The following is an 11,628-nucleotide window of genomic DNA, read 5'->3' as shown; positions in this document are numbered from 1 at the left end:
TATGCGAAACATTTCGATCGGCTGGATAATTTAATTACTTCAGTGCGCGATTGCTCTCTGCTACACACAAACACACACTCAACACATCGAATCATACGATTGGAAATGATTGGAATGGCGAAATTTTGACACCCAACAAATCGCAATCGAAACATACAATCGAATCGGAAAATATTTGGAAAGAATCGGCAACACGATCATCGCATCGATTTGTGTGTCGATGCAATAATAATTTTTTTTTCGATTCTCGAACGAATACGAACGCATCACTACATTAATGATGTACATTAGTTGCGACAAAATAAAGACAACACCAGATCGAACAGCTCGGTGCAAATAAATGAAATATAGCGAGAGAGAGAGTGAGCAAGAGAAATGAAAAAATCTACCACCAACAAAAACAAAGTTAACAACAAATCGATTTTTGGGGGCAATAACGTAATCGCTCTGTGTATCAATGCTGTGTAATTGTCTTCTCTGTTCGGTGTGTGTTGTTTTTTTCGCGTTTTGTTGCTGTTTTTGCTCAATGCACGAAAAAGACACAACGGGACGACGGATTGGAAATAGAGAGCGAGAGACTGCACGGCCAGCACATAGCATAGCATAGCAATGTAGAACGAGCGAGGAAGAGAGTGAAACGGAGAGCGCGTTAAGCGCGCAAGCGACACACGGCACACAAACCGACTATTTCGCTATATATATTTTAGCACATACATGCATGAGATAGCTCGACAGCTCTCTTCGAAATGAGAAAATATACAGTACTAATTTAATAAAAATCGAAACACAACGGTCGCGCTACCGTCGGCGTCGAGGTAAAACAAACACAATTTTTCGTCGTTTTTTCTGCTGCTATTGCTGTTGCTCTCTTTTGTACAATTCGATTGGTCGGTTTGTCTGCTTGCCTGTTCATGTATGTCTACGCCATTGTATTCGCTCAGCAATTAACGATATTCTTTTTTCGATTATTGCTGTGGTTGTTGTTGCTGCTGCTACGTATTTTTTTTTTTACTGTATGAATCAACATTTTTCTCAATTGCATAAAGCGTATTTATTTTGATCGGCGTAATATAATTTGGTTTTGCATTGATTTTACAGTTGATTTTTTTTTCATTCGCATCGCGATTAAATGCGCCCAACTGTGGGCATTTTTCACTTTTACATGCGATAAAAATCATCAATCGCCACACACGCATACACTCACATTACACTCACATACAATCGCGAATAAAAATAAAATACAACAAATTTTTCGCTTTGAATGTGGAATCGAATTGAATTTTGAAAAAAAAAACATTTTAACGACGAAGCAAATGAGAAAAAAAAAATCAAAACGAAACGTAATATTGAATGGCAAATTATTTGGTGCGCGGACAAGCGAAATCGATTCATTATTCAATGCTTGTTTTTTCTCCAATTCAATTTTCATTTCCATTTCAATTTCACATTTGTGACTTCGGCAAAATAATAATTATGTTTGTCATTGCTGTTGTGGGCTTTTTTTTTTACTCCGACACAATGTTTTCTTGATCTTTTTTTTCTCTCTCTTCATCGATAAATAATTTCTCCGTTGCGCTTATTCAAGTCGCATTATTTACTTCTTCCATTGTTTCATTCATTATTACTGGCTGGCTTTTTTCTCGCTGAGCTGTAGTTTGTCTCGTTAATCACATTATGTGTGGAAAAAAATTTCTCTTCATAAAAATGCCTGTAAATATCACAGACAATAACAACAACAACAATAAATTGATGGCATTTACAAACTTACTGGCAAATAATGATTATTTTGCAGATTTTTTGTTGACTTTTTCTCTCGTTGTATGTGTGTGTGTGTTTTTTTCAACACCAAAAATCCATTTGAATATTCAACAAATCGATTTGTTATTCCATCACACAATATTATTAGTAAATTAACATTTTCACACTAAATCAATTTTTTCTCTTCGCTGTTTTGTCATCACCACACACATTCACATCGAAAATGGAGAGCGGAATAAAAGAAAATATTTGCACTAAAAATAGCGAATTTGCATGGGTTCATCAATTAGTTATCGTCGATCGAAAGTCGAAATATGAAACACACTGCGAATGAATATATACGAATTGATAGAGGAAAGACAGAAAAAAAAAAACAAACTTGAATAATTGAATTCACAGCACTCGGTGTATGTACTATATAGAGAGACATATACGATGAAATTTTGCAAGTAACTCTTTAAAACCCGTCCGACTGACTGAACATCGCGTACTTCTCATTTCACAAACGTAGACAAAAATTCTCTATCAATTTTTTTTTCTTCTCTCTTTTCGTGTATTCACTTGGCTGCTATTGCTGATGCTGCTGCTGCGACGATTTTTTTTTTCGTGCGATTTTCGCGTCTTTTGATTGAACTTTACTAATTTTTGTCTACACATATTTCATTACAATACACAATGATTTTCAAGTGAGCGACTTACTCTCGGGCAAGCAAGCAAGCATATAGCGGGCACCGCGTTCGAATGTCGATGTTGATCTGTGTGCTGTGGGAGCGACAGAGAGGACAACTGAGAGAGTGCATTCTTCTTTTTTTCTATTCGGTCGTCGTCGTTGTCGTAGCGCTCGCTCTCTTTCTCTCTCTTGAATTTTGATTATACAATTCCAATGTATACATATTTGAAAATGTGATGTTTTTGTTTCATTTTACACCGAAATAAAAAAAAACATTGGATTTCATTCACATTCGATATGAAAATGATGAACGACAAACGGGCAAATCACTCATACTAATTTGGAAAATTGGTGGTGCACGCGCGAAAGAGACACATAAATATGCACACATACACTCAATCACACTCACATACGTACAAAATCGAGAGTGTAGCAACAAAACGCCAAACAACTATAGATAGATAAGTGAGAAATATACGTATATACGATACAGAGAGAAATGAATAGAACACAGAAAAAAAAATAGCTGAGCCCTCAAACACACAAACGAAATATGGCAACGCAAACCAATACATTGACGGGTGCCGAGTGTCTGATACATGCATATCCGCTCAAAAAATGGGGTATGTCGAATGTGAATGCAATGTTCTACATGGCACACACAACTGCTTCTTGTACACAGTTTTATGGCTGTGTGTGTTGATCGGTCGGATACATGCGACGTCGTCGACTTTTTTTTCGGTGTTGTTGATTGCTGGCGAACACTCACACGGAAAGAAAGATATCTGAAATCGCATTCGAAAGGCGCACGCGATTCGAAAAGTAGTTGAAAGCAGCAGCAGCGTACAGAACAGACACACTAGGTGTATGTGCGATTGTATGTATTACGTATGCGCTGCTGTTGTTTTGACTATACACACTTTGTGTATATATATTTTTGCCCATAAATTCGTACGCTTCGATGCTACATGGAAAGCGGCCAAGATTATTGTAAAGTAGGTTCGATAATATATATGTGTTTTTTCTCTCTCTTTTCTTATGTACGTGTATATCTTCTTGTCTGTTTGCCTGCCTGTTCATTGGCCATTCCAAAAAGAACGTAGCACTGAAGAAGTGTTGGAGCTTCACGCTTTCATTCTTCTGGTACTTCGATGTGTATGCTGGCTGCTGCCTGCCTGCCTGCTGCTTTTTTCCCACTTTTCAGCTTTTCGGATGCTTTTCGTTCTGCTTCTCTCATTCACTCGAATTTTATTGTCAAACATTAAGATGGATATGGATTTGCATGAGTCTCTCTGGGTAAAAAGAACGGATCTCGTAGAGAGCGCTCGCGTGTGTCAATGTGTATGTATTTGGTAAATGTTTGTACACAGTGATTGAAAGAGAGAGGGAGCGAGAGCAATGCATAGAGCCACACGCGGAGAGAGAGAGAGAGGAAGAATGAGAGTGTGAATGGTATTGAAATATATGTATATTGTATAGCCCAAACATACATTTGACACGGCGTTTATGATCGAATGAAGCTTGCTATTGATATATTCTATTGTGTTTGCTTAATGCCTCATTATTACAATGATGCTGCCGTTTATTACGATTATTGTTTGGTGTGGTGAAGCAAAGCGACCGATACGTTTGGGTTAGAACGACGATGTGGATATGCAATATGTATCCATGTTGGTTTTTTTTCTTCTTCTCTACTTCTCTCCACTTCGCTATTTTATGCCATTGGTTGGTTAGGCCACTCTTTTCCGCTTGAATTGGCTGGAATAAGAATGATAATATGTGCCACATATGAAATGTGTCTTCATTGTACATATGTGTGTCGTCGTCACTTGTTCTTCTCTTCGGCTTGCACAGATGTTGGGTCGAAACACCAGCGAGTGAGACAACCAGCGAACACATCTTTTGAGCGTGCAGCAGTGATTGTATGGTATTAGTGTGGTGGACCGTTCACAAAACGGAATTCATTATTATTACGCTACGAAAAGAAATCGAAATGTATCGGGCAGAGTAATTCTCGACGGCAAAAAAGCGAGCGCGCGAGAGAGAGAGAGAGAGAGAGAGAGAAACACAACAACAACAATCAAATGTGAGGCCCACTGAACTCGCCATCATGCACTCTTAAATCACATCCATCCATCCTATCCGCACCATTCACCATATACATGTACGCAATCAGCAAATATAATTCTATTACTCTCGGTGTCGCTCGCTCGCTCACTCACTCATTCGACCATTTTTCCACGACAGAAAGACGAAGAAGAAAGAAAGAAAAAAAGACACACAAGCGCGCTACTAGCATTTTACTTGCATTTATATATACACACAATTTCACCATAAAAACGACAGGCAGCGCGCGCGATGGACGACGACAATGGGATATATTCGACAAATTAAAAGAAGCGAAACACATACACACAGACACAAATACTGAGTGTGTACGGTGGAACGAAGCGCGCGATACACAGAAATAAGTAGGAAAAAAAAAGTAATAATGAAGAAGACGATGAAGAGTGAACGGGAGACGAATACACGGCGCTGTCAGTATATTTATTCGCGTTTATACACGGATCTACATTAGAATTGTGTACTTACATTGAAATGAGCATACAAAAGTGTATTGGAAAATGAATTTTTCTTTTTTGCAGTTTCTCCTTCTGCTGCTGCTATTGCTGCTACTGCTACTGCTGCTGTTGCTTCTTCTTCTTCTTTTTTCGCTTTTTTCTCTCTCTCTCTCTCGTTTAATGCTCGTTCCTTTTGATGATGCGAACAAATTTCCTCAAATTATTTCCAAAAATGATACTGTGGGGGAGCAGCTCTTCAATTTTTTAAGAAAACACACCACCATGTACAAAACCCACTATTTTTTCACACAAATTGATCGACTTCTTTTTTTTTGTTCCGATTTATATGGAAATCAGATGGGAAAAAAATAAATAAGACTAGAGTTTTGGAAAAACTGAAATTTTCTTCTTCTTTTTTATTCGGTTGTCGTATGTGCAATTATTTTTTTCTTGTTTTATTTATTCTATTTATTTACACTACACTGCATTTTCATATCAAAAAAATGTGCAAAAAAAACTTTTTTTGTCGTTCGGCTCTTGTTACTTATGAAAATTTCTATTGTCTATAACGTAACTTTTCTGTATGTATACATAAATCGTAAATCTTTGCTTTATTTTTATTACTTTTCGCTTGATTGTTGTATTTTAAACGTAATGTTTTTTGTATGCGTTTTTCTACGGACCAGTTTCTATCTTTTTTTGTTGTATTTTGCAAAGTGAATAAAAAAAGTTGGAGAGAAAAACGTAAATTAAAGTAAAAATTCGTAACGTTTGTGGTTGGTCACCGCGTTTGTTGTGTATTATTACTTTACTTCTTCTGTTTTTTTTTTAAATATAATAAATAATTAAATTGTTTTTATTTTTATTTTCTTTCGTTCTTATTTTGTGTGTGTTTTTGTTAAGCCCGATTTGAAAATGTAGTACGCATCACACAAGATACCTCCATTTTGAATTCAGATCGGCAACTATTGTATGTCTGTGTGCACTATTAATGAATTAGTCGCTAGAATCCCGTTTTGGGACAAAAAATCTCTCGCTTCTTTTCATTTCATTGCTGTGTTCCCTACCTTCTCTCTTTTGGTCTTTTTCTCTGTGGTTCGTGTGGATATTTGGTAGGCCGTCTCTTTTGCACGAATGGCGCTGCATGCGCCACAAACACCAAATAGTGCGCGCGGTCTCACATTTTCGACATACACACACTCACATTCATGCTCAAATGCAATGCAATGCAATGGAGTGGTGTTAGCTTGAGCTGGTTTACTGGCCATACTTGTGTGTGAGTGCATGTTTGCGATGGTGTTGCTGCTGCTACTGCTGCTGTTGTATGTTGCTGCTTCTGCTGCTATCTTCTACTCCGGTGTATTGATGCTCTTATATGTGTGCGGGCCCAAAGCAAAGACGCGTGCCATATATATAATTCATGCATTGAACTCGAAGCGTATTGAGTAATTGAAACCATCGCATTGGATTGAATGGGTGTGACGAGCATAGCAAATACAGCACACCGGTAATTTCGACGGGAGTTCAATGAATTCAACATTTCCACGAAATTCATTTCGATTTGCGCCTAGCCAAATCGATGCATTTCCAAACGATCGCTTTGCAATGTATTTTATTCTCGGTTTTATTCATCATTTTCAACAATCGAAATTCGATAAGCGAATTGGTGCGAACGAGACAATCACATCATCATCATTCTAATGCATTTTTTTATAGAACCAGATACACAGAGCATATATCATATGGCAATCCCAAAAGTCCTCAATGATATCGCCACTCACTCACTCACTCACACACTCATGCGCCATTTGTGATTGTGTGCGCATCTGACATTTATCGTGTGCTAAACGATATGTGAAAGCATTTTGGGACACGATCGGCTTTACAGATTTCGGTCAACAAAACATTTATTTGATGAGAAATGCGAATTTTTGGTTGATTTTGAACAATTTATCTATTTTTCACACCATTTAATCGCATAATTCAAAATTGCAAATTTTGATTTAAATACTTTTTGATTTTCTCTCAACATTGACAATTGTATAATTTTCTGGCAGTCACTTTGACAGCTCATCGCATTCAAAACAAACACATTTGTCACAATCACACCGCGAGGTTAGATTGTTTTGCTGAAATCGTCTATTTTGTGTTCGCACATTTGAATCCAATAAAAGGTAAATATTTGCTGAGTTTTCCAATTGAATCTCATTAAGTGTTGAAACACATTCCTGTTTTTCTCATCTGAACGAAGAATCTAAATTTCCGAAGAAATTGCTGGAATCATGTTGAAATTTTGAAATACTCACACTTTTGATTCGCTTTAATTTCAGCCGACGAAAAATGTCAACAAGTGTTTTGCTAGCGTGTGAATTGAATGAGCAAAAGTTGCCACCATTTGTATTGATCCAGGAGAACAGTGGAGCTGATGCGTCATTTCTGGTGGCCAGTTTGATTGGAAATTGCTTGAAATACCAACAGAATGGAGTCGTTTTGGTTTGTTTACATCACATCAGTCAACATTACACAAGTGCAGCGGCCCGATTGGGCTTCAACATCAGTGTGGCGCGAGACAAAGGACGATGCGTAATCGCCGAACCGTTGACAGATATCGGCCAAAATTTCCTCACATCAACGTTTTTATCGGAACCAAAAGCGGAATTGTTGGAATCTCTCTTGTTAAGTATCAAAGCAGATGCGGAGCAACAGTTGAATGACAAAGGGAATGTCACCATAATCATCGATAGCATTAGCACTCTCGTCGATTTGGGCTGCTCAAAGGAATCGGTGCTCCAATTTTGCCACAGACTCATCAATCTGGCCAATGATCGCATTTCAATCGTCCTGAAAATCAACACAAGCAATTTGTACGAGGATTTTGTTAGCAGCCTAGAGGATTACGCGAATTCGGATTATCTCATCACCAAAATGAAATCAGGAGAATTCCATGAGGTTGATGGTAAAATTATTTATAAAAAACGATCCGATTTTCGACACATTTCTAAAACGATTCTGTACAAAGTTGGCGATAAAAATATTAAAATCTTCCAACCCGGTGAAATCGGGGTCAGAGCTTAAGAAGTGTTGTTTTTATTGAATAAATACAAACATGATGTTGATGATAAAATTTTATTCGGACGCATTTATTATTTTCTATCGCACGAAAACCTATTTTTATAACAGGATATTCCAACTCCAACAGAATTTGTTTTTTTTTTTTCTTCAATTAAACACAACGAATTTGTTTCCCTCATAACAAATAATTTAAATATTCACGTTCATGAATTTTCATTCGAAATGATATTCTAGTTTTGAAATTCAAAAACATTCATCGTTTTGCCACGAATAGACACAAAATGGATATTCGGGAGTACAAGAAGTTGAATCGAGACCAAATTGATCGACTCTTGTTTGGCGTTGGTGAGAAAAAGTAACTACCGGAAGGAAAACTGCTAATTAAAACTGTGCAGCTAAAATCTATTTCTGTACTGCGCGTTCAATTGTGCGTGCACGCACAAAACATCGAAACACATCGCATTTCCCCTCATTTCGTTGACAAATCAAAACAATTCTAGAATTATGTGGTGTGGAATCTCTTCGTGATGTGACTTTCTGATATAATTTGCATTAAAAATCAATCGTGATTCATTTGTGCAGTCATTTTGGAGAACTGGTCATGTGTTTAGACTCAAGATTCATTGATAGTATGAAAAAAGAGTAAACAATTGTGTTCATAACAGAGTAATAAAAAAACAATAGTTAACGCGTAGAAGCATATGTTTTTGTATGTGAATTAATAGAAAGAAACCAAAACTACCAAAGCTTAAACTTTGGTTGGGTTCTTTTGTTCGGAATAATATCACACACGTGATTGAGTGAAAAACAATATTGAAAATGCCAACCACTTGTCAAATTAACTTTGAGAACAATGCACAGAAGATTGTTTACTCTGGCCAAAAATTACACATAACAGTTCGGTTGAAGTTGACAGAAGAAATAAATGTTCGTAGCCTTCACATACATGGAACAGCGCATGTCGAATTTTTTCAAGATGATAAAAAGAGAAACGGTTACTACACGGCAGATGAGAATGTCTTAGATATAAGAAAGTGTTTATCTGGTGGAAATGGTAATGATGATGATTGCGTTTTTATCAAACATCAAAACCCCAATATGTTTCAATAAAAAACACTTTCTTTGATAGGTAAAATTCAAGTATTGCCATTGGGAACTCATGATTATAGTTGCACGTGCAATTTGCCGCGCAACATACCATCATCGTTTTCAGGCGCTTATGGTCACATAAAATACACTGCAAATGTTGTGTTGGGCATATCATTACGGCCCGATGAAACTTTTGAAGAGAAATTTCATGTTTTCAAGTCGGTTAATTTGAATGACTATCCATCATTACAAGTAAGTAAGAGCTTTTTGATGTGAAGTGGCTCAAACTTAACATAATTGGTTTTTTTGAAACATTACTTTGGTGTTTGTGAGACTTTTTTTCGGTGGAAGAATAAAATCCCAAGGTTTTGTGACGATACATTAAGCACTTGGGGTAGGTTCTATAAACAATTTGCAAGAATCAGCGATTTAATGAGTTAACGCATAACACAGCATAGTTAGATTGACATTATGTAATTCATTTTGATAATATTCCAGATCCGGTAAATTTCGAATTGATCTAAATCAAACCAAATATACAATGGTCCCTCTTTCACGTCCACATTAAATTGTTATTTCACAACCATATCAAAGTGTGGAAGAGCGAGAGAGAGATCAAAGAGTTGAAATTTGTTACGTATTTTACCATTTATTCTGTTCATCAGGCTGAAGTATTGGACCACCATACACGAAAATTGCTAGCACACGAAGAGTTCCAAATTAGTATTTCAACTCGTCTGCCAGCCCGTGGATATGCTTGTGGCCAAAGTATTAACCTTGAAATTAGACTTAATAATCGATCAAGATTTCATGTAGATAGCGTCATTGTATATATGCTACGAGTAAGACATATTCTTCAATTATTTTAGTTTCATCGTACAATTAAACCATGCATTCATTCATCATTCATTGTTCTATAGCATACCGTTTATCTAAGGTCTGCACACAGCAAACATAAAAAAACTGAGGATGTAATTGTAACACGAAATATGTTTGATTGGAAGTGCAAATATATGACGACAGAAGTTTTTCATGGGAGTATCCGAGTACCAACAATGATTCCACCAACAGATACTGAAACGAACAAAATCATCAAAATTGGATACTCACTATCGGTAAGTTTTATAGTTTTTCCAGGTCTAAACGGTTGCAATGTATTCATCATTTATTTAAATCATTTTGTAGATAAGAGCTTTCTTCCTCCGGAAAGAAGTGGCTATATCGTGATTTTGCGATTACGATAGGAACTACACCTTTTGGCGATGGCGCATCACCCATACTTGCTAGAACGAGAGCTATTCGAAATACTTCAGGAAATGTAGAAAATACAGTCGTGTCACCAGCTCCGTTAATGGGGCCATCAACATCGATGTTCCCTGATGATGACACAGTATCAATACGGACTTACACCAGCACACCACCTCCATTTCCTGATGACGGTTAGTGTAAAATTTCATATCAATTCATATCGATTGCTTTCATCTTCGTCATATAAATATTTTCATATTTTTCCGCAGAGTTTGATCTTCCAACTTACGATGAAGCGATGCTACTGGACCAAGAAATCGACGTCAATCTAGAGAATATTGAAGACTCATTTGCCCAATTATATATTAGATCGACAGTTGGCAGTGAAAATTCTCTGTAATTCACCGCAGGTGTTCAATTTGCAATTATTTAATATTGTACGTTTCATCATGAGAATAGTATTAAGTGCAAAGATCGAAAATGCCTTCTTATCAACCACAACGCTACCTTGTTTATTCAGACATTTTAATGTGAGAGAAAAATAAATGTGTCAGATGTAATGCTATTGATTTTGGTTTTCAGCAAAATATGGAAATGAAAATTGCTTTAATAAATGTACGCTCAAAAGAGAACGTATGGCAGTGCGTATCGTATGCGAAGTTGGAAAATTTTGTTCATTTTCAGTTGGTCATTGGAATTTGCGTTTCGAGCACAGGGTAGAACATGTCGACCATTCCACACGAAATCAATCAAAATTCACATCGAGGTTCTCAGAATCGGCTGAAATTTTGCACGGAAGTTGGGTTTGGGCAAAAACCCAGAAAGCCAAAATATTTCCCCCGGGTCTGCCTCTGGAGACCCTGTATGGATAGTGCAAAAATCGAAATTTCGCAAATTTTCGAATTTTTGGACCATTGATAAAAAAATTCAACGCGATCATATCTGAATGAAATTTTCACACAAGTTAGGGTTTGAAAAGCCCTTTCCAGCCCACCCTTTAGGTACCTCCCCAGATACCACCAGACCCAATTTTTGGGCTAACAAACATTCAGGGTGGGAAAAGAAAATTTACCCCCCCCTTAAGGGTCGATTTTTATTTATTTTTTTGATTTCTCACCAAAAATAGTCCAAATTTAGCGAAAGAAATTTTTGGGACAAAACATAAAAAATTTCAAATTTTTCGATTTTTCGACTGTCATGCACCCATTTGTTAGAAAAATGGCCGAAAAT

The 11,628-nt window shown here is 36.9% G+C and overlaps 3 protein-coding genes across 9 annotated transcripts in view; 2 read left to right on the top strand and 1 right to left on the bottom strand.

Annotated features, from left to right (window-relative positions):
- LOC129565080 (uncharacterized) overlaps window positions 1-6,149 on the bottom strand; it is a 36,677-nt gene extending 30,528 nt beyond the window's left edge. For 3 of the 6 annotated variants that reach the window (XM_055439448.1, XM_055439447.1, XM_055439450.1), the window contains exon 1: window positions 5,021-5,991. The gene's annotated coding sequence lies outside the window, so the exon portion shown is untranslated. Of the gene's footprint in view, window positions 1-1,768; window positions 2,083-2,137; window positions 2,747-5,020 lie in introns of those variants that run through there. The other 3 variants (XM_055439443.1, XM_055439445.1, XM_055439444.1) reach the window with 3 other exon arrangements.
- A 763-nt stretch (window positions 6,150-6,912) lies between these two features.
- On the top strand, window positions 6,913-8,118 carry LOC129565079 (uncharacterized). Its single transcript, XM_055439442.1, has 2 exons — window positions 6,913-7,163; window positions 7,320-8,118. Exon 2 carries the CDS (start codon window positions 7,330-7,332, stop codon window positions 8,062-8,064), a length of 735 nt encoding a protein of 244 aa, XP_055295417.1. The 5' UTR covers window positions 6,913-7,163; window positions 7,320-7,329; the 3' UTR covers window positions 8,065-8,118.
- A 446-nt stretch (window positions 8,119-8,564) lies between these two features.
- LOC129565078 (arrestin domain-containing protein 17-like) lies at window positions 8,565-11,038 on the top strand. Of its 2 annotated transcripts, XM_055439440.1 has the most exons (6): window positions 8,565-9,115; window positions 9,191-9,402; window positions 9,816-9,992; window positions 10,071-10,265; window positions 10,336-10,589; window positions 10,668-11,038. In XM_055439440.1, exons 1-5 carry the CDS (start codon window positions 8,881-8,883, stop codon window positions 10,375-10,377), a joined length of 861 nt encoding a protein of 286 aa, XP_055295415.1. In that variant the 5' UTR covers window positions 8,565-8,880; the 3' UTR covers window positions 10,378-10,589; window positions 10,668-11,038. The 2 variants fall into 2 exon arrangements, with proteins under 2 accessions (XP_055295415.1, XP_055295416.1); XM_055439441.1 differs by lacking the exons at window positions 10,336-10,589; window positions 10,668-11,038 and having other exon boundaries at window positions 9,816-9,918; window positions 10,071-10,243.
- Window positions 11,039-11,628: the final 590 nt, after the last annotated feature.

The sequence above is a fragment of the Sitodiplosis mosellana genome, unplaced genomic scaffold (genome assembly GCF_009176505.1).
Source record: "Sitodiplosis mosellana isolate CC-2019 unplaced genomic scaffold, AAFC_SMos_1.0 Smas_scaffold_2, whole genome shotgun sequence".
NCBI lineage: Eukaryota > Metazoa > Arthropoda > Insecta > Diptera > Cecidomyiidae > Sitodiplosis > Sitodiplosis mosellana.
The sequence above is the reverse complement of the archived record's forward strand: the minus strand, read 5'-3'. Positions and strand labels throughout refer to the sequence as shown.

What these genes read in the sequence shown, in the direction of transcription:
- LOC129565079 (XM_055439442.1), top strand. Translation starts at nt 7,330, where the DNA reads ATGTCAACAAGTGTTTTGCTAGCGTGTGAATTGAATGAGCAAAAGTTG.
- LOC129565078 (XM_055439440.1), top strand. Translation starts at nt 8,881, where the DNA reads ATGCCAACCACTTGTCAAATTAACTTTGAGAACAATGCACAGAAGATT. An exon ending in GTGTTTATCTGGTGGAAATG is followed by an intron (nt 9,116 to 9,190) that starts GTAATGATGATG and finishes TTTCTTTGATAG; the next exon opens with GTAAAATTCAAGTATTGCCA. An exon ending in ATGACTATCCATCATTACAA is followed by an intron (nt 9,403 to 9,815) that starts GTAAGTAAGAGC and finishes TCTGTTCATCAG; the next exon opens with GCTGAAGTATTGGACCACCA.